This window comes from Numida meleagris, chromosome 4 (genome assembly GCF_002078875.1).
Source record: "Numida meleagris isolate 19003 breed g44 Domestic line chromosome 4, NumMel1.0, whole genome shotgun sequence".
NCBI classification, from domain to species: Eukaryota; Metazoa; Chordata; class Aves; order Galliformes; family Numididae; genus Numida; species Numida meleagris.
Window position 1 is genome coordinate 45,487,472 of NC_034412.1, and position 27,307 is coordinate 45,514,778.

The 27,307-nt window shown below is 39.4% G+C and overlaps 1 protein-coding gene and 1 long non-coding RNA gene across 13 annotated transcripts in view; one reads left to right on the forward strand and one right to left on the reverse strand.

Annotated features, from left to right (window-relative positions):
• Positions 1-27,307, reverse strand: part of TENM3 (teneurin transmembrane protein 3) — a 355,944-nt gene that overhangs the window by 233,113 nt on the left and 95,524 nt on the right. For 2 of the 12 annotated variants that reach the window (XM_021397128.1, XM_021397122.1), the window contains exon 1: positions 15,118-15,249. The exons of 9 other annotated variants lie outside the window; for them this stretch is intronic. Coding sequence is in view for 1 of the 3 variants with exons in the window: in XM_021397113.1 (XP_021252788.1) it covers positions 76-85 (10 nt within the window). In the remaining 2 variants the exon portion in view is untranslated. Of the gene's footprint in view, positions 1-75; positions 101-15,117; positions 15,250-27,307 lie in introns of those variants that run through there. One more of the 12 variants, XM_021397113.1, reaches the window with a different exon arrangement.
• LOC110399013 lies at positions 199-4,087 on the forward strand. Its single transcript, XR_002438820.1, has 3 exons — positions 199-1,848; positions 2,506-2,799; positions 4,023-4,087. It is a non-coding gene; the product is annotated as an uncharacterized LOC110399013 (long non-coding RNA).

The window sequence follows — 27,307 nt, forward strand, 5'->3', positions numbered from 1 at the left end:
GTGGGGAGGACGCCCGCGGCTGCCCCACGCGTGTCCGTCAGTCCGCAGGCGGCCGCGACATCCCGCTCCGCTCACCGCGCGTCATAAAGCGGCGATCTGCTACAGCGTCAAGTTATCCGCAGCACTTCTTCCTGCACGAATTATCAGCGGAGTGAGAGACACTGGCAGAAAGAAAATGAAGTCCGCGTGCACGGAAGGCGGATGCGCCCAACTACCACCGGCGGCGTTTCCACAGGTGGGACTGGGAGAGCCCCTCAGTGCACGCCTGGACCCACACAGGTGCGGGCACAGCCCTGCTGTGGCCTGCCCAGACACCACCTGTGCCCAACCGCCATCACCTGTGCTCTGACACCAACGCAGCCCCTGCCTCTCCTTCTGCCATCCACCACCTCACCGACTTCGTTTACCCCTATCAGAGTACGCACGTAACGGGCAGCCCATGGGCAGCACTGCACATCATGGTGCCTGCTCCTAGCCAGTGGAGCTGGCCGGGTGCTGAACCACACACAAGCTGCCCTGTGTGCCGCTGTGGCCAGATAAAGCTGTCACCTCAGAGACACAGAATACAGCGTTTCCATACCCACTGCTAATTGCCAAACTGCTGGAGAGGGCCAGAACGACCAGACGGCTACAAAATCTACTGCTACAAACACACTCGTTCAAAATAAATACCTTGTTTTCAGCTGGCCATCAAGCTGAAGCTATCTTCAGCAAAACAACCAGGAAAACTGAGATTTATTACAGCCAGTGTGGAACCCACAGCTCCTTTAAGACGTTTGCAGGAGTGATATCACCAGCGTTATTCTTAACATCACCACACAAAGAATCTCTTTCCGAGTTGGCTTAGAAAGCACGGTGGTACGTGGCAATTCCCACAGAAGCTCTTATCAAGCTTTGACTCGCCCTCACGCTTCTCATCCCAGCACGAGATCTGCCACCGGCACCACGCAAGTGGCTGCAGCCGCCACGTGGAAGCCATGTTTTGCCAAAGATCTGGTCAAGATATCATTAATGACTACACAGTACTTCCAGAGAAAACAATACTGTTCCAGATTTATGTTTCAGCGATGTTATGCTGCGAGGAGAGCACATATTTTTAGATGTATTATTCATAAAGAATTTAATAATATTCAAAAAAGCTTGGACAATTAGAAGTTCCATGTGCTTGTTTGCAACTTCCAAGAGAAACATAGACTACACAGACTGAAATAGTAGAATTCTGTGAAATCGGGGAAAATAAGCTTGAAGCCAACTCCTGATGATGGCAGTCTTGGCTGACAATGGGGAAAAATACTGAAAAAACGCACAACAGCACTAACACCACCTCTTGAATCGAGGCTCTTCAGTTAGATACGTAACAGATTACATGCCCTCTGACTTAGCACAAAGGAAAAACTGTAACACAATCACCACCGTTGGCTTACTCTTTGCTAGACTTCAGGAGTTTGTGCTGAAAATTGGAAGCTCTTGGCAGTTCACGCTCTGGACAGATTCTCACATCTGTGAGAGCTGACACACTGGACAAGGAGAGAGGTACAAGATGAAATCATGAAGGAGCAGAGACGGTTAATGAAGCAAGTCTCTACCAAGGCCACAGTAACACACACACTCTGTCTCTTCCAAGAGGTCCAGCTGTAACAGATTGGGTATTAGAACACAAAAATACTATTTTCTGAACTGCTTGAATGGAATACCTACAGATAAGCACTTTCCGCCATTACAAAGTCTACTGAGCAGGTTAATTACTTCAGGCACGTAGCCTTACAGATCTTGAAAGAAGAGGAAGGGGACTGTATGCTTGAAGAGTTCCATAGCTCTCCTGAAGTCAGAGTCCCTCAGAGGACACAGGTACCTGTGCCAACCCCCTGGAAACCTGTCCCTGACTCTTGCAGGAAGCAAGACACAGAGTGCCTCTCATGCTGTGATTCTCGTTAACGGCAACACAAATTATTTCTGGCATCTATTAAGTGCAATACTAAAGGCATCAGAAACCCAGATGTTTGCTTAGGAAAATATCTATATGGAAGAGACAAATGTGGGTGAAGCAAATTCCAGAGCAGATACCACATTTATGCTGATGTTGCTCATGCCCAAGCAGTAGGAATAATGAACTGCAGTAGGTGGGGAGGACAAGCAGATATGTTTCTTTCACAGGAAAAGAGAGAAACAGCTTTTTTTGGAAGTATTTTGGTCAGAAAGATTCTTCCAGTAAATTATGCAGAGCATTAACCACTGAATTTGAACCCATTTTTAGTCTTTCTCTATTAATAACTCATTATAGGCCTTCTTCTTAATGTCGAATAAATTAGAACTGTGTTAATCCATGCTGCTATCTACAGGTACATTTATCACCACTGCAGCTACTACTGCTCTCCTTACTGGAAGCTGCATTTCGTGGGCAACAGAGACTCTTCTCCTGCTAACCTCTTGTCATATTGGCGTCTCCAGATCAATAGCAAGTTCACCTGAATTTTTTCTTTTTTTTTTTTTTTTTTTTTTTTACAGGACTGAAAGGTACAGCACAGCTGGCCTTGACATACGTGAAGGAATTCCTCTCTCTCTCATATTTCCACAATTTTGATCAGTGAAAACAACTGAGCTGGGGCCTTGCTGGTATAAAAGAGAGAGGAACTGCTAACAGGATGTTCTTGGTGGGAATGCAAAGCTGTTGGAACTGATTCTTCTTCCCTGATCCAGAAGAGCTCAAATTTTATGGCCTTCATAGCATGCTGCATAGTTCATATTATTCCAGAATACATGAAAACAAGGAAGAATTGCGAACGTGGTTAGTTTCTGGAGGTAGGGCTTTGTTTCAGCCTTAAAATTGGTTGGGTTGCATTTGGCTCTGAAGGGAGGGTGCTAACAGCTTGGTCACCGTGACTGATTTTTATCTTTGCATTTTACACGGCGGTGATGCTGCGTTGTCACTGGACTACAGAGTCCCTGACACAAGCAGCTGTGCTCCGTGCCCCACACATTGTCCTCTCTAGTATCTTGTCTGAGCGCTTGCATGCAAAGGTAGAAAACACTTATGCCCATTTCAACATGGCAAGTGGACACAGGAACAGAGCTGACTTGTCAATACTGCAAAAGCGGAGTCATGGGAGAGAGAAAACGTGACACCAGTCGTCCTATCCTAACTGCTGAACCTTTCTCCTTCTAATCATCAAGATAACCATTCCAGCTATTTATCAACATTAATGATGGCTGGTGACTTCTATTAAAAGGGAACAAGCACCTTTTTAGCCAAATACTAATTCACCTATTTAAACAGTAGCAGCATAAGTGCCCTGTGAAGACATCCTATCATAAATAGATAATTAGTGTTCCAGCTACTGGTACTGAAATGCTGCACGTACTTTAAAGAAATACTGTTCTCTGCATGTGTGGTACAAACAAGTATTAATGGTGGCTCTATATAGTGAAATGGCACAGTATCAGTACATCACTTCTGAGCCTGTTTTTCTTACAGCCCTAAAAAAAACTCAGGATATTAAGTTATGGAATTTACACGCTGCCTAAGAGAAAGATTCTTGTCAGATAAGGTGTGATACGTAACAGCAAGATACATTCCATGTCGTTTCACAAAACAGACATAACCAAGTAAAGTATGTGTAATTTAGCTTTCCAGTTCCTGTTGGAAATGTATTTATTATTAAAAAGGGAAATTCTTTTCTAGAAATAAAGTTTAAGAATACTATCTGATATCAGCAGGATTAACAGCACATGTTACCACAAGAAATGTGTACAAGTATATTTACACGTAGAATGTCTTGCAGTTCTTAAGCAGTTCAACAGTTCACTAAACGGACTAGATTTTTTTTTCCTCACAAGTAAGACAAGCCATGAAGATGATGATAAATTTTATTTCTCATGCAGAAATGACTACAATTTAAATGAGAGCAGACTAAGACAATGATGATGTCAGAGATTCAGTGTTCATAATCTGAAAACAATAAACATCTTTTTTTTTTTTCCTCAAAGAGATACATCCTAACTATTTTTTTTATAATCCCTTCCAGGAATGTATTAAGGATTTTGCAGTGTCAGATTTGCATTGCACTGAAAATGCAAGTGGAAATTGCAAGTAAGTGGATATAAAGCAAGAGTTATAGCAAAAATACAGTACTTTCACAAAATGGTTGAATCAAGATACTCTTCTTGAATGTAAGTGGGCAACCTGCGATTTTTTTCCTAAGAATCAACACAAAACCACTCAGTGTATGTTAGTACTGTGATTTTTGAGTGCTGTAGATGAATACGTTTAAGTAAATAATGTTCTTCTGCTCTTTGAAAAGTTTCAAGCTCAGTGCATTATCTGTCCAGGTAAAAAACATGACTTAGATATTTTTACTATCTAACAGTACATTATCCTGCTTAATATCACTCTACACTCATTCCCATCACAAAGAAAAGTATGGAAAAACACAAATTGTCAGTTATTATATAAATTGAATAGCTTTGTCTCAAAAATCTAAACTACTGAAGACAAAAATACTGACCATGCTTTTCAGAGTACTTACATAATTTCAGTTACGTTTTCCACCAGTATGTTTCTGTGTTTGAACACAGACAGTACCAGCCAGTCCATAGACTACAGAGAAAAAGGGCACATATGCTTTGAATAATCAATATAGTTTCTGGAAAACACAACCTGTGGATGCTCTTCTAATAGTACAACTGAGTGACAATGAGGAGGAGACACAAAAGTTCTATGGGAATAGATGATGTATCAACAAGCTCTTTGAAAGACATAGCTATCATGGGAAAAAAAAGGACAACTGGCTAATCCCACTTGTTTCAGGAAAACTGCTGTACTAAGAGCAGTTGCAAGATGAAGCATTAAAATGTAATGCTCTGACGTTTTCAGATCATTTTATCCCATCTTAAAAGAAGAGAGCATTTTAGGAAAAAGTTTAAACCCTTCATGGCAGGAAGAAAAATCCAAATATAATCCAAGTCTTAAACCTCTCTTCAGGATCAACTTGCTGTAAATATGGATCCTCTTTTTATCTCGTGGGATGCACTTCAGTGCATCATCACAATCCAGAACCCTAAAGAGAAAACCGTTACAGCTTCTAAAACACACACAGTTGCAACACCTTCCCTCCTTAATTTTTCATATTGCTTCCATTTTTTTTCTCAGACATATCCATCAGCAGCTGCTACTCAATAGCTTTCATCTGGAAAAGAAAGCAAAGAAGCAGTTGCTTGCACAGCCAATGCTCTAAACTGGAAACAGAGTGTCTAATCTTCATAATAACTAGCTTCCAACTCACTAAGTTTTGATTTATATTTAATACTTTGGTCTGCAGCTCTAAATCCTTATGCATTTCCGGATTTTTTTATAATTAAAAATTTACACTTTTGACAGAAAGGAAAGTTGAAAGGGGGGAATATTTGTTGCAAATGGAAGTGACCAAAAAAAAAAAAAAAAGTAATCTGAAAGAAAAAGGGCCATTTTGTACGTAAAGACATGAGAAGGCAGGACATTTCATAACAAACGAGGTAGGTGTAGGCTGTTTGAAACAATCTATTTAGAGTAAAATAGTTTTGTAGAGAGGTCTGACAAAGAGAATTGGCTTTTGTGAAAAAAAAAAAAAAAAAAACTACCTTATTGTAAATCTCTTAGAATCGGTAAAGACCACCAACAGAGCAATCCTATCAGTGCAAGAAAACAAAGAAAAAACACTTTATTCTTGTTAATAAAGAGGCTGGCATCTCATACTTCTAGAAGGGTTTTACTTGTATTCTGATCATCTCATTAAAAAAAAAAAGTTCAAGGTACTTCTCCAAAATGACATCTTTATAAAGATATTTTTAAAAGAAGCACACACACACAAAATCAATGTCCTTGTGATTCCCACAAAAAAACATTTCACATATTTCTTGGAATAAGCACTATACTGATCATGACTGAAACTATGTGGCTGGGATTGTGGGTTCAGCTGCTGCTGTTCTTCATTTTTTATTCTGCCTTTTTTTGTGTAGGGTAGATAACTGAAAACTTACTATCATTTTGGTCAGAATTTTCTTTTTTTCCTCAATAATAAAAAAAAAAGCCTTGACTTTTCTCCTAATTATAGCTTCTCCCCCCTTACATCATAACTTTTTGGGAAAAGCAAACAAACAAACAGCAGAGCAAATTTTCTCTTTACACAGTTGCTTCTTTGGCAAGATCAGAAAAAAAGTGTCATCCTTTGGGTAAGTCTGTCAAACAGATTTCTAGCATACAGTTTGAGAATGTTCATCTGAAAGTACTATATCTGCACTTGTGTATGCTCATATGACATTTATTGCCTTGGAAAGATGGCATAAAAATTATTTCACACTCCTCTGACACCTGGTCTGAGCCACAATCCTGCAACTGGTATATTTATGAAATGGTTATAAAAACTATACGTTTAAAATAAATGCCTTCCAAAACATTAGCTTGGGTACATAAAAAAAAAAAAAAAGTATTGCAAGCTGCTAAGTAGGTAAGTAGGAACTTTATTGCCTTTTCAGAAAAATAAAGAAAATAAAGGTTTTCATAAACCATAAGTTTTCTATAGCCTTTATCTGCACTCAGGCCTGCCTACATGAACAAACTTTCCTCCTGTGGTATGCGTTCAGCCAGATGATGAATGCCTGGTGATAGGTGGGCTGTTAGGCACAAGACTGAGCGCTGTAGTGTATCTAGAATTGCATTTACGGCACACCTTGCAGTGATTTATTGGATATTAATTCTCCTTGAGAACTGGTGATCATTTTCCACATTTAACACAATAGTCTTAATATTTGCCAACATGCCCCACTGCTAGTAAAAGGTTTACTCAGTTACTAGCAGATGTAACAAAACAGAAACAGGGAGTAGACGCTACCAAGAATTTAAGGTTACCATTTACTTAAAAGGGGAGGAAGGAGAAGAAGATACTTCTTCCTGCTTTTTATTAATAATTTAGTAGTTTTTGAGGTACTTACTACACGTCAGTGAGCCTGTGAACCTCGTGCTCACACATAGGGCCAGAACATTCCTGCAGGTCTTACAGCCACCACTTAGGGTCAACTTGCTTCAAGCAAGGCTAATCACCACACATCCCCAGAATACAATATATTACATTGACTTTATCATACGTAATTGTCCCTGAAGTCCTTCTTCCTACTGCCACATCCCAGTACTCCATTTATTTGCTCAGCACTCCACTGTACAGATGTCAGACTGCCACAGATCTACCTGTGTAAAACAGCTTCAGAAATCACAGTGTTCAGCTCTGTTGTTCATTAGCTTTTTTCACAGCAACCAGGTTCATCACAGTCATTTCCTAATTCCATCATCTAAATGATTTCACTAACAACGCATTTCAGTAAAGCCCTTCCCACAAGCACTGCCAGATTTGTGAGCTCCAGTATAATCTGCCAAGAGAAGGAGCTCAAACGCTGGCTGAATTCTCACATACAAGAGCCCTTAAAATGTAAGCAAGTGGTTGAATATCGGGCATAAAGGGTATTTTTCAAGGAAAATAAAGACACTAAATATAGCATGTTTACACTGAGAACACAGAGAAAAGCCAACGGCACAACACAAGATTTTAGACTGGAATTAGCTAAGATATTTAGACTAGAATTAGCAAGAGACTGGCAAATTGTTTTCCCCTCACTTCTTTCCACCCACCATGTGCTTTACTTTAAGAACAAAACATGCAAAATGAAAACCTAAATGAAAACCTAGATGGAACAATGGAGCCACATTTACAACGGAAAATGTCAGTGTGATTGGATCGATTCTGAGGCCAAAGATCTATGATGGTCAGAGCCAACCCTGCAGGAGAAGGATTCAAAGATAAGAAAAGCATTCAGTAAAAATGCTGCTTGTACTGCAAATGCCCTGGAGATAACTAAGTTTACGGAATTTGTCCTCAATATTGGTAAGAAGGTGTATTGGTAAATCATCATTGATATTGATAAAGACATAGCGTAAACAGCATGTCAAAGAGTTTACTCTGCTTCCTACAGCAGTTTCCTAAAACATCTCCCCACTTGGATGCAACTTCCCTCGGCTATTCCTTGCCATCTACTGCACTGTAGTGAGCATCACTCGAGCCCCTGGAAGTTTCCATATGCTGGGATTACTCTTCCCTCCTTCTCATTTGCTGGTAATGCTTGTGTTTCTTCAGAGCTAAAAGACTCAGCTCAGTCCATTTGCTCAGTGCATTGTTGAACTGGGTTCAAAACTGCAGTAGAGTATGAAAACAGCTTGTTCTTAAAATTGCACGGAAAATGCTTGCAAAAAATATGAATTTTCTTACAAGAAAGATCTCTATTCCACAGTTAATGTGTTCAATCCATATCTGGAAAACAAGTTATTCTCTCATCTGTGTCCATTGCCCAGTATCCCCAAAGCTGTTCTCTACAATGGGGATGATCTACACATATTATAACTCAGCCATTCAGCTACGCAAAGACTGTGATTGATGAAAGATGAACTTCAGGAACTGCTGCCACCAGCTCTCTCCCCTCCCCTTCTCTCCACCTTGAGTTGTCTCCTCTCATCACACTCACCTACCCTTGGGACAACTTTAACAAGTCTCCAGTAGAGCTCTTCCTCGGAGACCAAAGTACTGACACCTGTCATTCATTTTGAGACAAGGCCTCAAATGTGGTATACAAGAATCCTAAATTATAGGGGTTTGAGATCTCTTTTGAATGCGTGGCCTCCAACAAATTCTTCTGAAATTTCCCAAGAGCCAGTGCTTCCTGCAGCTGGATCACAGACTCCGAGGGAAGCACTCCCAGGGCTACACCATGGCACAGTGGCTCCTGCTGTGACTGCAAGGCAGAACTGCACCAGACTTACTCTGCAGAGAATTCATCTGGTTGCGGTTCCCAGCTCTCTGGAGAAAGGAAAGGCACGCAGAATCTTGACTAAGTGGGTGCTCAGACATAAAACGGTGTGATTTCAATACAATATCTAAAACTATTATAATTTTAATCCTAGCACAAGAACTCAGTGGTTAAAGTCTATCAGTTTTCTTGTCATTTAGATCACGCTCATGCTAGCATCCCCTATGAGGGTCATGCTGCTGTTTAAAGCTCTCCAAAAGTAAACAAAACTGACACTGACTGATGTCCTGAACTACTCTGCAGCAGGAGAAGTTTCAAAAAGAAAAAACAAAAAAAGATGGGAAAAGAAAAAACTGCTTGAGAAAGAATTTTCCTCCAGATTTTCTACATCTTGCCACCTATATTTTATTCCAACAAATCCTTCAATTAATAGAGGTATTTTTACTATTAAAATAATAATTTCCTTAAGTATTCAGAAATAGATAAAGTTGGGCCCTCTTTTTTGCAGCATTTTTGTTTGCACACTTGCATGATTAATTAGGTTAAAAACTGCAGTGAAAAAAGGTGGTATGAGCCCTAACAGAGTACTCCGAAAGGATACAGAAACATCCAAGACAAAAGGTATCATACCAAACAGTGTTCTGAAAATCTGAAGCACTTAGTGATGAAGGTGTAACTCCCCCTAATGGAGGCATATTTGAATTTATCTTCAAAGGAAACGTCAATAATTTAAAATCCTAATGCTCAAAACAATAATAGTGTCTTATTCATTTCCCCTTTCTGGCTCTTTAAGGAACCTTTTAAGGTATGCACCTACAATTTACAGTAAACATCCAACCATTATCAACTCAGAATCCTTCTTTTCTTAGTGAGTTTTAATACGTAAAGAAATATCCTGAATATAAGTGCGTTACAGCATAGTTACACAGTATGCATTCAGTAACCATCAAAATTCCCTTAAATTACCCTCTGTCAGTCATTTCAACTCCTGTTTTAGCTACACGCTTTCCGTTTTCTTAAAATGCCAGCTATTCAGAATGAAATTGACAGTGACAGGCTGCAGTGGCTTGGGTTGTGTGGCATAAAGAAATATTCCTTATGCGCACAGCTGCTTGTAATGAATGCAGCATGTCTGAGGCCTGGTCTTGGACAGTTTTCTACATTTCAGACTCCAATTTCCTTGGCAAGTTTTCTGTGACCATATTATCTATATGTCCCAGTATTTCAGCCAAAACTTTTCAGTATGAGAGTCTGGCACTGTGCATGAGGGAACGGCTTTCCAAAGTCTGTCCTCTTATAGTTAACAACTTCTAAGGAGTTTTTGCTCTCATTCTATTCTAACAACAAAGCAAAAAAGCACCAGTGCCTACATAACTCCCTTGTAAGATACGACAGATTGCATTTTTATATAATAAAACCATATTTGTGAAAAATGCCAGAGTGACAGCATCAGAAACTAAAATTAATTTTTGTCCACTGTGTGGCAAATCAACGGCAGCAGCAATCCAGTTGTTTTCAGAGCTCTCAATTTTGAGACACTCTGACTTCTAGGATAAGTGAATAGCTCTGGTCTCTGTTCTGCTGAGCTTCTGATCGGTCTGGATGTTGCTGTAATTGGCTTGATGATGCTGTCACTAAGTGATAGAAGGAGGACTGTGATTAAACACTGGATTTTGCACAGGTCACTGTTAAAGTACACTCACCCATTTTCAAGCTGGGGAGGCATTTAACCTCTCTCCTCCCAGTGCTGAAAGCCTCTACATCTTACTCCACTGCCAAAGCTAGTCATGATCCAAATACATCTACACAGTTATCTTCCCAATATAGAGAAAATGTAAAAAGGCAAGCAGTTTGGAACAAAGCTAAGGATACAGTCCCAAATGACTTCCCCTAGGTTTTGATTATTTATGAGAAAGAAAATTTGGGAAATTTGGTGCTTAAGAGTTATTTTCCTTCAGTTTTTTTCATTTAAATGTGACCTTAGATATTTTCTCTCCTTCACGGGAAAAAAGAGAAAATACGCTCTTAAGTAAGATTTACCAGGGCTGTCAAATTCTACTCTGTAGTGCCAGCAGAATAAAGATTTAAAAGCACTAATGAATGTATATTTAAAATAATTACATATTAAGGCAAAAACAGATGTGTTCTTGTAGAGGGAAAAATACAGAAATACGCTCAGAAGCAAGAAGGACATTGACAAAACAGGTCCACCTGCATAATTTAAGCTAAGGTCATACAGATATATTTATATCATCAAATAAATATGAAGAAAGTTAAAAATGTACAATTTAAAAGCGAAGAACTGTGTTACAGAACAGGAAATCTGTAGACCATCTCAGAGAGATGTAGAACTATATATGAGGAAGGATAAGCTAGAATTCATGAAGTGGAGCCTGGCAGAGTAACTACAGAGAAGTAAGAGCAACAATTAAGGAAGTACATAAGAAAGTTTGAACTTTCCCAAACATTTTGTTGCCTGGGAATTGTCCTTAATCTATTTTTAAAGGGAGCTAAAACTAGACACCAAAAAAAGAAAAAAAGAAAAAAAAGAAATTCTGCCATTCTTAATCTTACCCTGGCTTATTTCATATAATTATAAAAGTCTCTACTAATCATCTTGTGACAGAATCCCTTATTTCCCCTCCAAGATCATGGCAGACTCTCTGTATTTAACCAAGAATCGGTCTAGCCATGGTTATGAGTGTTGAAACAAAAATTTTCACATCTGTCTGATCTGGACAGTGAAACTGCAGGGCAGGCCATGATAAGAGATTTCCTGTCCTAGTTCCTTCTCTCCCCTAACGGCAAATATTACTGAGATTTGTTTTATATGTTTGACAGAAAGTAAATTACTTGGATATAAGAGATCCTCTGAAGGCTTGTGATCCTTGTGCAAGAGGTTAATGCGAGTCAGGGAACATCAGGGTTTAGGATATGTAAGTAATACAAATGCCGTCAGTCATTGTCTTAAGACGATAGCACAATTTTATTTGTTGGACTTCCTTGAAAATAAAAAAAAAACCTTTTATTATTACTTTTGGGACTGCAGTTCAACTCAAGAATACAACCTTAATGATGTCATGCTGGTGCCTGAAAATGCGTTCTAGAATGTAGCTCATTGTTTAAAACCACTACTCACATCTCAGTACTAGTTGATGCAACAGCACTTTCAAATTGTGGGAGTCACAAGGGAACAAATGAATAGTTTTCTTTTTCTTTGTTTGATAAAAGAAACGTCTCCCTTCCCTGCAACTCCAAACCCCAGCACCTCCACCAAAGTATGAAAGCAAAGGCATGAACGTATATAATTAAGATGTTTTAACTCTGCTAAGTATGGAATCAAAACGCTTACGTCTTCAGATAAAATAAAAACAATCTCATAGCCTATTTAAGGCATACATAAATTTACAGGTTTAAACAATGTATGTGATAATACGCAGCACATAGCACTAACCTGATGGGTTTCACAAAATCATTGACATTTGTCTCCTCAAGTACTTCCAAGGTGATGATGGTAGACAGACATCAAGCATTTGGCCCCTCCAGTTCAGAGGGGCATTTGACAACTGGAGAGGGCCCAGTGGAGAGCCAGCAGGAGAAAATTTGCCACATGAAGTAACACTGAAGGAAAGGGGTCTGTACTGCCTAGGGAAGAGAAGGCTCAGGGAGACACTAACCACAGTCTCCTGGTGCCTACAAAGTGATGATACAGGAGAGGGCAGTCTCTTCATAGGAGTGACATGGTGACAGAATGAGAGGCAATGGGCCAGCTGCAAGATATTAAAAGACATTTCACTACTAGAAGTAAAAAAGAGACTAAGATGCCCAAAGAAGTGGTGGGACCTCCCTTGGTGGAAGTTATTTGAATCTTGGCTTGACAAAGCCATGGATAATCTGAGTCTAAGGCCCTGCTTTCTACAGAAGGTTGGACCAAGTGAGCTGCAGGAATTCCTTTAAGCCCTAGCTTCATGTGATACTGTATTTCCAGTTCCCTCTAGTCTAGGAAACACCTCCTTGCTGAATCACCATTTCTCATCCTCAAATTACCATTTGTTATTTAAGCGCCTTGCCAAACAAAATACCACCCCCATAGATGGAAAAAAAAAAAAAAGTTCAGCCATATTGCTATGAATATTCTTGTTTACCTTTTACACACATTCTTGTGGTATCGAAGTGATCCCAGAGATGGAAACTCATCCAGAAGACTGTGAGTTTCTTTTATTATTAATTTAGGGCTCATTAACGAATGTATTGTATTTGTGCTTAGAGTTGCAAAATGAAAACTAATCTTGTTGTGTATCAGGAGTCTAATTCAGATACACTTGCAAAGGTGCCTAAAAAGAACTCTGTTTGCTTTAAGAACATGCTAGAATTCCTTTCCTCATTGAATCACGTCATATTTCTCTTTTCTCTTTTGCTATGGGAAATCCATTTGAAGCAATTTGGTATCGGGAGAAAAATCCTCCCACATTAAAAGACATAAATGACAGGGCTGTACAACCTTGCGACAAGAGCAGAAAGGCTTCTGTAAGTATTGTGGGTCTGGCCTCATATAGCATTCAGAAAAAATAGCAAGGTAGTCCAATTATGTTGGGCATACTAAAGCAGCTGGCTACTGAGCTCAGAGGGTGAGCTTTGATTTCACTTTTTCATCCTAAGAGTTCCATTATGAGATAAGTTAGTTCCAAGCTCACCCCAAGCCTTCTGGTGGCTGGACCATCCGACAGGACCTACAATCTGGAGACCTTGGTAGCAATGATAAAACAGTTGTATGAGTATGGACTACACATCACTTAGACACTTTTGTAGAAAACGAAATGTATAAAACAATAATACGAAACTCTGAAATCGTAATAGGAAAGGTTATATCTGTAGCACTGTCTTTACTCATGGATTTGTTACTTATTATAGACTGGAAATAAAAATCACATTTTAGTGATTCACATTTTATATTTCATCACATTTTATACTGCTAACTCTGAAACTACTGTATTTATTAATTTTGAATATCAGACTTAAGGTAAATAGAGATATCTAATTCTCAAGAGCATACAGCTAGAACATTCAGCTTTTCAACTGTAAAACTCGCAGTAGGGTCAGAACTGCCAGGAAAAGGCAAGGATGCTTTCAGACAAAATACAGGTAATTGCAGGTTGACAAAACTAGTAAAAAATAAATAGTTCTTCACATTATTTCTTTGGCTGCACTCTGGATAGTAAGTGGCTACTGTCTTGTAAGTACGACTCAGTGCACACCCCAGTAAACTCCACAGACTCCCCAGTACATTTGTTTGAACAAAACTTGCCAAAAAACAGGTTTACTTCTCATTTCTTACCTTCTTTTTTCTCAGTTATATAGTAACATTATTATTTGAACACAGTATTGACCATTAATTTCCAAATCTGGGCCTACAATTCCACATATCCAAGTAGAACTACCAAAAATTCTTCCTCCTTACTCAAATTTGGGATGAACCACAAAGAAAAGAAAGTGACTTTTATCACTCCCCAAAATCTTATGGCTGCTTTCAAATGAGGCAGCGCTGACTCATAACTCGTCAATGTATATGGGATGACTAACATACAGGATAAAGTTACCTCATCTCTAAGATGGGTGTTCCAATAGCTGCCTAAGCACAAGGAGGTGGTAATCCTAAAAGCAATAAACAACATATTTCAGTATTAAAAGCTAAATCTAGAAAGCCTTAACTGGAAGCTGTAATCATAGCTTCCAAGAAGGCTGTGTACTTCACCCTCCCCAGTAAAACAGTCTGTTCTGGATCACCAGAAAGCTGCCTGTACTTCTGGCAGCCTGATCTCAAAGGCATTCCTGATCCTACACTACAAGCAATATACCTGATTTGGCTGGATAAGCAGCAGACCAATATCCTCTGGATATTAACTAGCCTGAAGTCAGTCACTGTATTCCTTGAAAACTGTAACCACTCCTAGAACACAGAAGCTAACAAAACAAACTGCTTTTTCTCAGATCGGTCCCGACACTGTCGGACCTACCCGGCACAGATCGAACAACACTTGTTACATCCCATGCATTGCTCACTCATGTGGGAGAGACTGGCTTGTGAGACAGCAAGCCCACTCAGCCGGAGCCACACGGACATCAGCAGTGCTAGGAAAGCCTGTGGAAACAAAGGTGTTATTCTGAAGAATCTGAGAGATGGCTGAACAGACACGAGAGAGAATCATTAAACGAAACCAGCAAGCAACACTCTGGAGTGGTAAGAACTTACGTCAGACATAACTGCCACGCTGCCTCCCATTTAGTGGCACTTACCTGCCAGATCCAAGAACCAGATCAAAAGTGTCAGGTCTGCCTGTTCTAACCTGAGCCCTGGTTTCTGAAGCCTGGGAAAACGCAGGTGGGAGAAAGAACTGAGCAGAGTGAATTCCTGCAAGAGCTTGTGCCTTCCTACGAGAGGAAGTCAGCTCTGCCGTGAGGCAGTGCCACGAGCTGTGTCTGTTATGCCTACACCAGGGGCACCATCAGGACCCCAAATATGCTAACATTTAGTTCTAAACTAGATATTTTGGCTGGGTAATTATTTACATGAAGTTCTACTTGTACTTTGGAATTTTGGTTTTGGATGAATTTCTTCCTTTATCCGCCTCACAAAATAGTTTTGTAATCGAAATACAAATTGCGATGAGTGATGAGGAAGTGCAAGTGAGCACAAATTAGATGATGTAAAACTGAAGCAGACGCTTCCACATTCCTCAGTAAGCTCGGAGCAGTCTCGCGTTACAGCCGTGCCAGTCTAACAGCTAGTGGCTGCCAAAAGGGGAGGCCCCGCTTCCCACCCCTTCCAGCCATGGATTCCTGCCTGCCTCCCATCCCGCCTCCATCAGCTCCGCTGTGCAGCTGCAGGCTGAGCTCATTCAGCTGCTGGGGGACGGAAGGTAATTTTTGTCAGAGCTAGGATACTGAGCTGACATTAAAATATTTAGTGCTGCTGCAGGTATGTCGCCTTCTCCAAAGCCCTGCCTCCTGTCTTATGTTGACAGTGCTGCTCATCTGACTCTGCATGAAGCAAGTCCAAGCACTAACCCCTCAGGAAACTATCCAAAGAAGCAGGAGGAGGAGTGGGGAATTATCCTCTCCTGGCTCAGTGTGCTCAACCAGCTCATCAACTATTTGGATGAAAGCCTGCACCCGTACAAAGGAATGACAGCCACCGTATGGCAGAGCTCAGGATCAAGGAGGCACCAGCGCAACATAGTGCTGGCATCGGCCATCACCCCTGGTCACTGCTGACCTGACACGCCCTGTGGCTCTGAAACTGCTGTCTGCAAAAGAAAGGGCCACTGTGTCCAACTGGAGCCAAGAGGGGTGGGACCGTCTCCTCCCAGTGCAGCTGGATATTTGACTGTCCTAACTAACCCATTGGGTCTCGCCCTTAAAAAGAAACTGTGTTTTCCATTGTAATACTGAAACTTTGGGGAAAATAATGTATCAAAGGATCTTGATCAGCTTTGTTTTTGAAGCAGATATTTGGCACATTGGTCTTTTTAATGGGAGAAAGGTATGAGAAAGAAATAAACAGCTATTTGTTGGGAAAAGCCAGTGGCCCTAAGATTTTTTTTTTCTAATTAGATCATATTCATTTATTTTACTCAAATCATTTTATATGTACTCAAATAATGATTTATTAACCCCCTGTGTCTAGCAGCAGAGTTGAATTCCATAAATAGCTCAAATCCACTGAGTCAAAAGAAATATTAAGGGAACTAAAACAATCCTTAGACAGCTGAATTGTAAAAAATTGTTCAACTCAGAGAACACTTAAAGGTTAGAGCTCTGCTACAGGTAAAAGAAAAAAAAACACAAAGAAAGATATTAATACACTGAGTACCTCGTCCTTTTAAGTCACTTCATTATTACTGTAAGGCTACCATTTTGTAGATGCTCAGAAGTATCACATTCCTCCCCATTCCAAAAGGTTTTATATCAATTATTCTAACTACGCCTCTGACAGAATAGCCTACAGGCAATTGCTGGAAATGAGGTAGACATTATAAGTTTCTTATTATCTTTCTTCAGGACAACTTTTAAATAAAGAATGTAATTCTAACACAGCATAAACCTGCTAACGTCTGTGGTCTTGCAAGTTACAAATGGAAGACAGACTCAAAGGTATCACTGTACACATCAGGCCACAGGACTGCCATTAAATAAATTTCCCTTTAACTTGATTTTTGGAGAAAAGATGATAACTGAAAATCTTCCATAATCACAGAACAGAATCACGGAATGGTTTGCATTGGAAGGGACCTTACGAATCATTGTATTCCAATCCCCCTGCAACTGGCAAGGACATCTCCCACTGGACCAGGATGCCCAAAGCCCCATCCAGCCTGGCCTTTAATGCCTCTAGGGAGGGGGTGTAATCTTGTAGAGATGGCTTCTTGATGCTAAAAAAGGCCATCAGATTGGAAATGCCCAAATTTACTCAAATGATTATTGTATGGTTTGTTCCGTTATTTTGCCAGAAAAAGTCAGCCTTGTACAGCTGAAATTATACACAGTCAATATTTATAAAGCAATACTGACTTACTTTCATTTCTTTAAAAAATGTCCAGTGTTGGACAGCTTTGTGGAAGTCAACTGTAAAAACTGGAAGAGCTCTTTAGCCAGCTTTTTGCATATTTTTAATGCAAGTTGGATTGAGCTTTTCTAGCAAGGTTTTGGAAGCAGGGGGCTGCAGGGGTGCCTCTGAGCAGAGCCCAGCACCCCCCCATGTCAGATCAGAGCTGGCTTTAAAAGCGACACAACTCATCTGCTTTATGCGTATATATATTTTTTAAATCAGAGTCAATTTAGTCATGATTGCATGCATGATAACACGGTTTTCTTCTACTTAGATATTATAGGTAGGTTCTTCTTTGTCATGGATGTTGCCGAGTTCAACACTGAGATGGTTTTTAGAACCAGCCCTGAAGTAATTTAAGTAATGCTACCATGTTCTCTTAAGTATTGACAAAGAGAGGGGAGAATGCACTATGGCCATGCAATGCACTCTTCAAATCCAAGCATACTATTTGTTGTTTGTGTTGTGTTAAAAACAAACGGACAACCAACATACGCTGACCAAAAACAAACCCACAAATCTGGTTCAGTGTAGCAGGAATTTAAACCAACATAAGAACCAAATTTACATTCTCTCCCACCTTGAAACAAATATTTATACTCCTCCCTGTTCAGTACTTGACAAATTTTGTAAGACAAACATTCAAAAATATAGATGCTAACTGTAACAATGTTGTTACTAAAATGCTATTTCTATTCAGCATGTTCAGTTTTCTTAACACTTTATTAACATTTTCTTCTGCCTTTATTTGATACTGCTCAAATGTTTTTATTTGTAGACATTTCTATGTGCAAATTTTGAAAATACTTTCCATTTGTCTTTTAGGTGCAACCTAGATGAATTAGATTTATGATTTCTGTTGGAAACACATTATCTTCTGTATCTTGAACTGAAAAAGTAATGCACTTGAAATAACTTCTCAGCAATATTTTTCCTATGTTTTCAGACATAGCTGAATATCATCCTGACTACCAGCATATATAGGTTTAACTTTTTCCTTAAAAATGGAAAAATACATGCGTTTAGTTAATTAACAAGTCTTAAGCTGTTAGCAGTCCACGTTCAAATAAAACATGGCTTTCAGTACACTACCTTCCTGCAACTATCTTCTGAAATCCTATTTATTTATATTTACCTATTAGTGAAAGACAGAGAATTCTAACAGAAAATAAAACAAATAACAGAAACTGTAAGATGAAAAATCGTGCTGCCATTCAAAGAGCTGGCAAGTGAATGGAGAGATGAGTGCTTCTCCCCCAAGTTCACCAGCCAAGTCTTTCTGTATCAATAATTCACTGCCATTGGAGAAAAAAAAAAAAAAAAAAAAAAAAGTACAGACATTGTCACTTCCATTTCTCACTTTCTGCTTAAAAAAATAAACTCCCCACACCACCACGTGTTAACACATTTCAGACATTTAGAGCCTTAGCATTCCTTGCTGGCATCAAACAGATCACTGCCAAAATGATGAGACAACCATGCAGTCAAATGTGCCATCATGCTTGAAAATCTCTGTGGTCAGCAAGCTTTGTTGTACGAAAAGGCTGACCTCTACGACCATATTTCATTTTATTTTATTTTTAAAGAAAGGTTAATTTGGAGATCTGTTAACTCACACAAAAATAGATTTAATGAGGCCTTTCATGTTTCCGGATGAGACGTTGATTTATGGGTTGCCACCAGTAGGTGCTGAACAGAAGAGAGTAACTTGTTAACTCGGACAACGTCAAACAGGTTTAAATTGAATGAAATGACATGAAAGAAATGAGCTGACAGGCGGCAGATTGTTTCACAATGCTTTTTCACAATGCATTATTCACTACTAATGATTTTAATGACTGGAAAAATATTACGTACACCAGGCTACACAGATGATAATATCAAAATGTATCAAAATAAAAAAGATAAGCGTATTTTTCCATCACAGTACTTACATGCCAGATTTTATTAAATTGCCATATGGAAAGTAAATCTTATTTCTTGGTAAAATCAGTGGGACTGAAACAATAGTCACCATACAAACAATATGCAAATTAACTATGATAATGAGAGGATAATATTAACCTGCAACTTGCACCTCAGTTCTTGAATTTCTTGAACACTTTTTCTTGTCAGAAATCAGAGGCTCTAAGACAAGCACGCTTAACAAAAAGCATACTTACTTTTTCTAATATTTGCACCTTATTCCATAAAATGGAGACACAGCTTCCTTCCATTTTCAAATTACACGTCTACAGATGGATGGCTACATACGGATGCTAAAATACCTGACCTGGCAAGTGTGTAAGGACCTCTGAACTAAAAAACATCAAAGTGAGTTAGCACTGTGCTGTACCTCTTGACAAGGTCTATTAGGCTGGGTGAAGCTCCTGGCTAATGCAGACAGACTTCTGCACCTGAAGTGGCAAGACTGTACTGTGCTGCTTTCTAACATGCAGATCGATCAGCTGGGGTCACTACAAACTGGGATAGCTCTGCTCTTCACTGCTCAGTGTAAATAAACCTGTCGTTCCATTGGCTTCTCTGAAACACTGCTGACCACTGTATTTGGCTATTAAAAATATTATAGTGACGAAGACTCAAATCAGAGTTAAGGAAATGTTTGGTCTGAGGAAAACATCCAATAAAAATGTGGTGAAATATGTTACGTCGGGCAAAGTGGAACCAAATGAGCCAGAGACATGCAGGCTAACCTCACCCTCACTGCAGAAAAAGCTGCTGGTGTTCTCCTTTCTTTGTCTCTTTCTTGCTTTCCTTTGTCCTTTCATATTAAGTCTGGCTTACATAGTTCCATTTCAGTAAGTCCCCTTTAACATCCTGATTTGCTTTCTCTCTGACATACTAACAGAGCAGACCCATGACCAAAGACAGATACAATGGACTTAGTGAGAAGGAAGCTATGTAAATGCTTCCACACTGACTTGCTGCCTGAGAAATACGATGAAGTCTCAGAAAGGAAAATGGGATTGGAGATCAAATGCAGAATTCCTGCAATTTGCTAAGTGTTTGCCTGGAATTAACAGCCTGATAGTACTCAGAAAAGAATAATGTTTTCAAGTTGTGAAACAGTAATCCTTCCCAGTTCCAGGACTAATTTTGGCTGATTAAATCACCAAATTAATTTGAAATCAAAACATTAAAACACATTTTTCCTGACTTCATGTACATCATTCCTTAAAAACACAAACAAAGCAAAAGCAAACAAATAAAAAACACACTCAAGGATTTTTTTTTCCTGCTGTTCCTGAAGGTTAGAAAGTTGCATTAGAGATGGTCAAAGCAATACAATGCTGGCCCAAGCTAAAATACAATAATTTTTCAAAAGTATGTCATATTTTTACTGAGAAAAACAAACATTTTTGTCACCCTGCAGTATACACTGTTTCCACTCCACAGGCGACCCCTGCATCCATTCCCCACGTCACAGCAGCCTGAACTCTTGCTCCCCAAGTCCACGGGGAAACCATTCCATCCTGAACATCATTTCGGGATGGACCCCAGCATGACCCATACAGAACCCACCTCTCAACAGACCAGCATGACATCCAGCTCTCAGTGCTTCCAGTAGGAAGAAGCTTCTCCATCTACGTACAACCACATTTGGTGTCCTAGTGCTAATGAGGGACTGCCCCCCCAGATAACTGGTGATGCTCAGACCCATACCCACCTCATGCCCTAATTGCTCCTGCAGACTGGGCTCACTGTGTGGTAGCTGCAGGGTTTCTCACTGAGCAGTGCATAATGTCCAAGTCTCCAGAGGCTCATTAAGTAACAGCTTAGCAAACCAGCAGCCATTCCACAGCTGACAAATACACAAAAAACTGACTTGGAAGAACCCAATTTCTAAAAGAGCAACAAAAAAAATCTTCACCTTATGCACTAGTTCACAACAGCCATCACAGACTGGAAGAATATACCACATGAAAATAAAACTGCAAGAATCATTAACCATAACTAGAATATAGACCTTCACTGGCAACCTGTGCCTTTAAGGAACTATAAGTACTTGATCTATAGGCAATGTGGTGGGGTTCACAAGGGAAAAAGATTAACTAGGCCTGTAAAATTGCATGATAAAAAAGGTGTCACAGGGTCTGACCCTCTACTAATCGATTAGCACGTTACATGGTGTAAATATTAAACTTCCAGTACAATAGATTGAATGTATGAAAGCCAATTAGTTAGAAAAAATGTCTGAAATTAGGTGGAGGAGAGAGAAGATATACGTATGCAACGTATAAACATCTACTGTTCCTAACAATGAACAGAAGTTCGTAAAAGATGATTTACGAGTTCTTTTACATCAAATTCGATTTCATTTAATAAAGATTTTGTTCACACAGCTTGGGAAAAACATTTTTAGTGTTATTTTGTACTATCTGTTTAAAATGCTACAAAGGGGCCTGGTATTTGGGTCATGCTTTAGAACTTCTCAGATTTCTCTCCTTGTGCTCCACATAGTCTCAGAAGGAACATTTCTGTTCAGACATTTCATGTGTTGTAAAGCAGGTGTGTCTGAGGGTGTTTAATTTGCAATTCCTTCAGTTAAATTCAGACATAAATATAACTAGGATCAGCTGCACGGAGGGCCACAATCTTTGGGGACTAACGCTGGTGCCACAGAAGTATGGTATGGACTCAGAGGGCCACCTCTTGAGAAGGCTTTCTGAAAAGGCAGATCAAACCCAAGTGACGAAGGGAAGAAGCCATAAATATTTATGACCACAAACTGCCAGCTATTGCAAAAACAGCTACAGAGATTTTCGTAGGTAGAAGAATTGCATTCTGGCTACACTTATTGATTTCTAGGAACATATTATAATTTTCTGGACTGCTGAGGCAAAATACTAAAGCTCTGCACACTGTAAGCTGCACTTTCTGCAGCCTGCTGTCAGAAATATATGCTTGTATCATGTTAAGAATAACTCATGTGGGAAATGGCTGGAACAGACAAACTGAGAAAACGAGTAGTGAAAACTATTTCCAAGTAACCCCTCTTCTGATACTGGGTCAGGTCAGCACCATCTCAGCAGATTTGGTGCCCATTCCCACTGCCACACAGGGCTGAATCGTCCCAAATGCCAAGGTAATGCCAGCTTTATGCCACTATTAATATTTTACTCAGCTGGTAAAACCATTTATGTGACTCAGAGCTTTGTCACTGGCTTGAAAGGGTAGTGTACAACCGCTGGCATTGTGTACTCCCGCTGGAAATGCTTTCCCACCTGAGAAGACAGACTTGTGAGCCCTGCAAACGGAACCTACAGGGGGTGTCAGGAAGCCATTCCACACTGCAGGTAGGTAATGCGTTTTTATCCACACCTGACAAAAGCACTCCTAGTGCTAATTGAGTAGTACATTGCCAGCACTCACAAAATAATTCCTGTCTCTGCAGAAAAGTTCTAAGTGCGAGCTTCTGCACTTTGTGTCTTAAAGCCTACTTTCTTGCAGTTCCACAATAGTTTTTCCACGTATGACAAAAAGCAATCCACTGGCCATTTAACGGCTACTGCCTATACCAAAGTGCTGGTGACTTGGTCTCAAGTTTGCATTCACGGAGGAGTTTTAAAAGCAACATTTCTTTGATAGCCTAATCTTCTAGACAATTTATCTCTTTTTAAGTCTCCAAAGTGACAACAATCCCATAGAGCCCATTGGCGAGGCATTTTTCAGGAGAGTTGTGGAAATGAGCTAAACCGACCAATCTTTTGAAATGAAGGTGATAAATTCACTCACTAAAAGGACAGCATCTTCATACACTGTTTTAAAATGCCATTTTTGAAGTAAAAAAGGTGAGATAATTTTAAAAAGAAGCAAACAAACACACATTACACTTTGCAGAATGAGGAGCAGCTTCTTACTCAGCATGAGAAAGAATAGAAATAAAAAGAAACAGGAAGCACGCAAACCAAGCACACAAAAAATGGCTGGCATCCACCATTTTAAATGATGAATTGATTTTTTAAGGCACTGTAGAATTCAATAGGCTTCGTATTTGCCCCAAAGCACTGTGAGCAGCACTAAGGCAAGCAGTGGGAAACACACCAGTACCTTCTTGGATAAAGAAGTGGTACTGAAACTCCAGCCAGGTGCTAAAGGCCCTGTTTGGTCAGGCTGCAGGAAGGCAATGACTTGCTGCTAACCAGATCCCTCAAGGAAGTTGCCACAGGTCTTGGAATTGATATGGCTTTCTAGGACACAGTCAGTCCCTTTACGTGAACAGCACAGAATCAACGAAAGCTGGCATCTCCTTGGAGATGAAGACTAGCAAGCATCTTTGTGGATGTCTCCCAGTCATGGAGCTTACCTGCAATTTGTTCAGTCTGACTGAAGGACAACAGTACCTCCCATTTATTAAGAGGCAAGAGGCCGTCTCCCAGTGGCACATAAACGTGGGCTCTCTGTCCCATTCCATCATGCTAAAAGGGAAAGGCAGCAGTTCCTTGTGGCACAGATCTGATACCTAGCTCTTCCCTAAACAAATCTACAAAAATTTATTACTCAGTATTGACACAGTAAGGATTGTGTTTCAATATGCTTACAACTGAGTAACTCTACTGGTGTATGTATATACACAAACCCTTAAAGAGGTAAGAAATCCACACTGATTAACACCACTATAGAAAAACATTTACTTGTCTTCCTTGTTAAAGATGAGAAACCTTTCCACTACCCAATCTCTACTTCTGCAAAAATTCTGAAAGAAATCAGCAGTTCTTAGATTCTAAAACTACAGAAGGGTAGGGGAGATGATGCATGTTACAGATACACAATGTCTCATCTTAAACCATCAGACACACAAACATGCACTACTCACTTCAGAACTAGCATCTAGTGAGTATCAACACAGCCTGACATAAATTCATATAGGATGAAGAAACCTAACCTTTTCTTTATCAACTATGCGACTCCATAATAAATACAATCTCATAACCTACCAAAGATTCTTTTCTTCCACCTGCCAAAGGTTAATATTTTCTGGTGACTTGAGGACAGATGATTTTCTCAGACTATCACAATGTAAAAATTACTTTCAAAGACAGTATATACTGCTTTCAGTCTTTTTTAAAAAATACCATTTTAACTCCCAGAGCCTTAAGAACTTAAGAATATATTACAGGCCCATAATCCTCTCCTTTCAAGGCAGTAAATCAACTTGTCTTACAACACCAACAGATGAACAAGGAACCGCTTGTTCTACTCTGTGAAATAACAGCCCCCACTGTGAAACAGCAAACTTCATTTCTCTTTGGCCAACTGATTTTGTTAATCACCATCTGAAAATATGGTGCAGTGGAGGCCAGAACTGCCAGGACGGCAAAACACCAATTAGCTGCTTCTGGTGAGGTGTGTCAGAGTCCCATGCACCACTTAAATACCTGTCTGACAGCGCTATCTAACACCTGTTTTGATGTAAGGCTGTGTGTTGAGGTTTGTGAACACAGTGGCAACTCAAATATGGGGAATAACATTGCTAGAAAACCTTACTAATAAAATTCAAGTTTCAGAACAGCTTGAAGAATTTCAGTGCCTGAAGTTGCATCCCTTTATCAGATCCCAAAACTGCTTTTATTGCTTTAACTCTCTGGTTTACTAATCAACATCTAATGTCACTATAATGAATGTAACATCTGGCTTGCACACGTTCATGTCCTGGACTTTCCCTAGGTGAAGATTTTCCTCGTTAATATGAATGCTTATAAATGGATGATAACAAACTAGATGTTATAGTGACTGAAAGCCATCTTACGCCCAAAGGAATAAGATCTAGAAACAAAGACCAGAAAATATAAAGTAAAATTGAGTGACCAAACCAAGCACTGATATGACCTCACTGTTCAAACAGAGCCCTCTAATTCTAGACTTCAAAGCCACTCCTATAAAGAAATATCGAACATTAGATCAGATGTAAGCACTTGGAAGTTTGTACCATTATAGAAAACCACATGCATGCCAAAGATTGGACTTCCATCAATAACTTAGAATTGAAGACTTCTGGCTTCCATAAAGTCTGTACTCTCGTTTGAGGGTTGTAAAGTATGAATAAAAGAGACCTCTAGGAGCTGAAATCAAATACATTTTTTCACCACAGAGTCTTCAGCTATCTAAAACCAACTAATGTGCGCAGCTTCGGATCTATGTGGTTGTAAAATCTGAATTTAGTCTCTTATAGAAAACAGAACAATCTTGTCCTATGGGGAAAATAATAAAAAAGAAAACAATGTTGAACATTTATAAATGACCTTTCCATGCATAAAATCTAGGGTTCTCAGAGGAACCTTGCAATAAACTTGCATATGAGTTTATCTATAATCCATCATGAGGAAAAAAACTAAAACCCTTTGAGCTGGGAGAGTACTTTACTAATCTATTCCAAGTCCAGTGGAGCAGAAGCCTGCATGCCCTAGCTGTAATAATTCGCTCCATCAGAACAGCACGCTGCCCGTCACGGGTCACAAACATTGCTTATCAACAGGTTCACATTTATGTAGACCAGAAGTCAAATCTCCAGGCCAGCGATGCTTTTTGCCTCAAAAATGGCACTTCAAATTTTATACCAATCTAACAGACAAAAATGTAGGGCAGTGACGAATAACGCTAGTAAGCCTTAATGAGGTTATTCATTATAATGAGGTTACTAATTTTACTTTGCTACAAAAAAAATCTAGACAAAGGAAAAGAGCAGATTAAATCACATTCTATCAGAAAAATCAACATTAAAGTGAAAGTGTATTTCTTTAGAGAAGGAAAACCATTCCAGCCAACTTTTCACGTAATTGGTGATTTTATCACCCTCTAAGAGTTAAGAATGTAACACGCTCTTTTTCTCATCATTGTTACTTAATCTTCAAGTCCCCCCAAAATCATTGTCACAAACAAAAAGAGTGGATTTGATGATAATTTGTTGTGGTTACAGCACAACACCTGTGCAGCAATTTATCTGCTATCCGTGTAACAGAGAAGTATGTCCTCATGCAGGATGTCACTGTACCAAAAGATACTCCAAAAACTATTTCAAACACCAAGGAGAATTTTTTTTTTTAAATCTCAATTACTACATATTCTGCACCTGATTCTTATGTGTAATTCTGTGTGAGATCAAATGGAACATCTTCTGGGATGACAGGTGGGTGCTAAAAAAAAAAAGTAAACGTGCAGCACAAATACCAGAACTGATTCTCGGTCCCCCAAAAGGACCTTCTGTATTTTGTGTTGACCCTGATGATTTTATCATGTCAACAATATCCAAATGAATTTAAATATTCCTTTGGTACAGGATAGGACTTCAGTTAAAGAAAAGCAGAGTCCCAATAATACGTTTTTTTTTAAAGCTATGCATCTGACTATTTGGGATTCTAACAAGAAACCTTTGAATATAATCAAATATTTGTCACCAAATTCAAAGGGAACAAGATGAAAATTTTTCATATCTAAGACTACTGACATCCACACAAAAATTACTTTTTCAAACATGCTTGGCCATCCACATAGCATTGCACACACACTATTTTGCAGTGATAATATTGACAAGGATGCTTTCATTATACTGGCACTAGAAATAAACAGCACATTAGCAGCTTAAAACAAACTTTAAAAGGTCTTGTGTACAACAAAAATGTCTTACTGGCATTAGGAAAGAAGTGTTGAATATCAATAAGCTTTAACTCCCAATTTAATTCATTCAATTCAATGAATATTTAAAGTTCAAATGTATTAAGATGGTCAGTGGAAAGAATCACTTACAGGAAGAATCTGCAAGGAAAGCAAAAGCCTTGTTAGCTACCCTGGATATTCATAGATGCTAGCACATGAGCAGCTCACCATAACCAGATGAGATTTTGGCAGGCACCAACCAGACTCAGTGCATCCTATTATCTA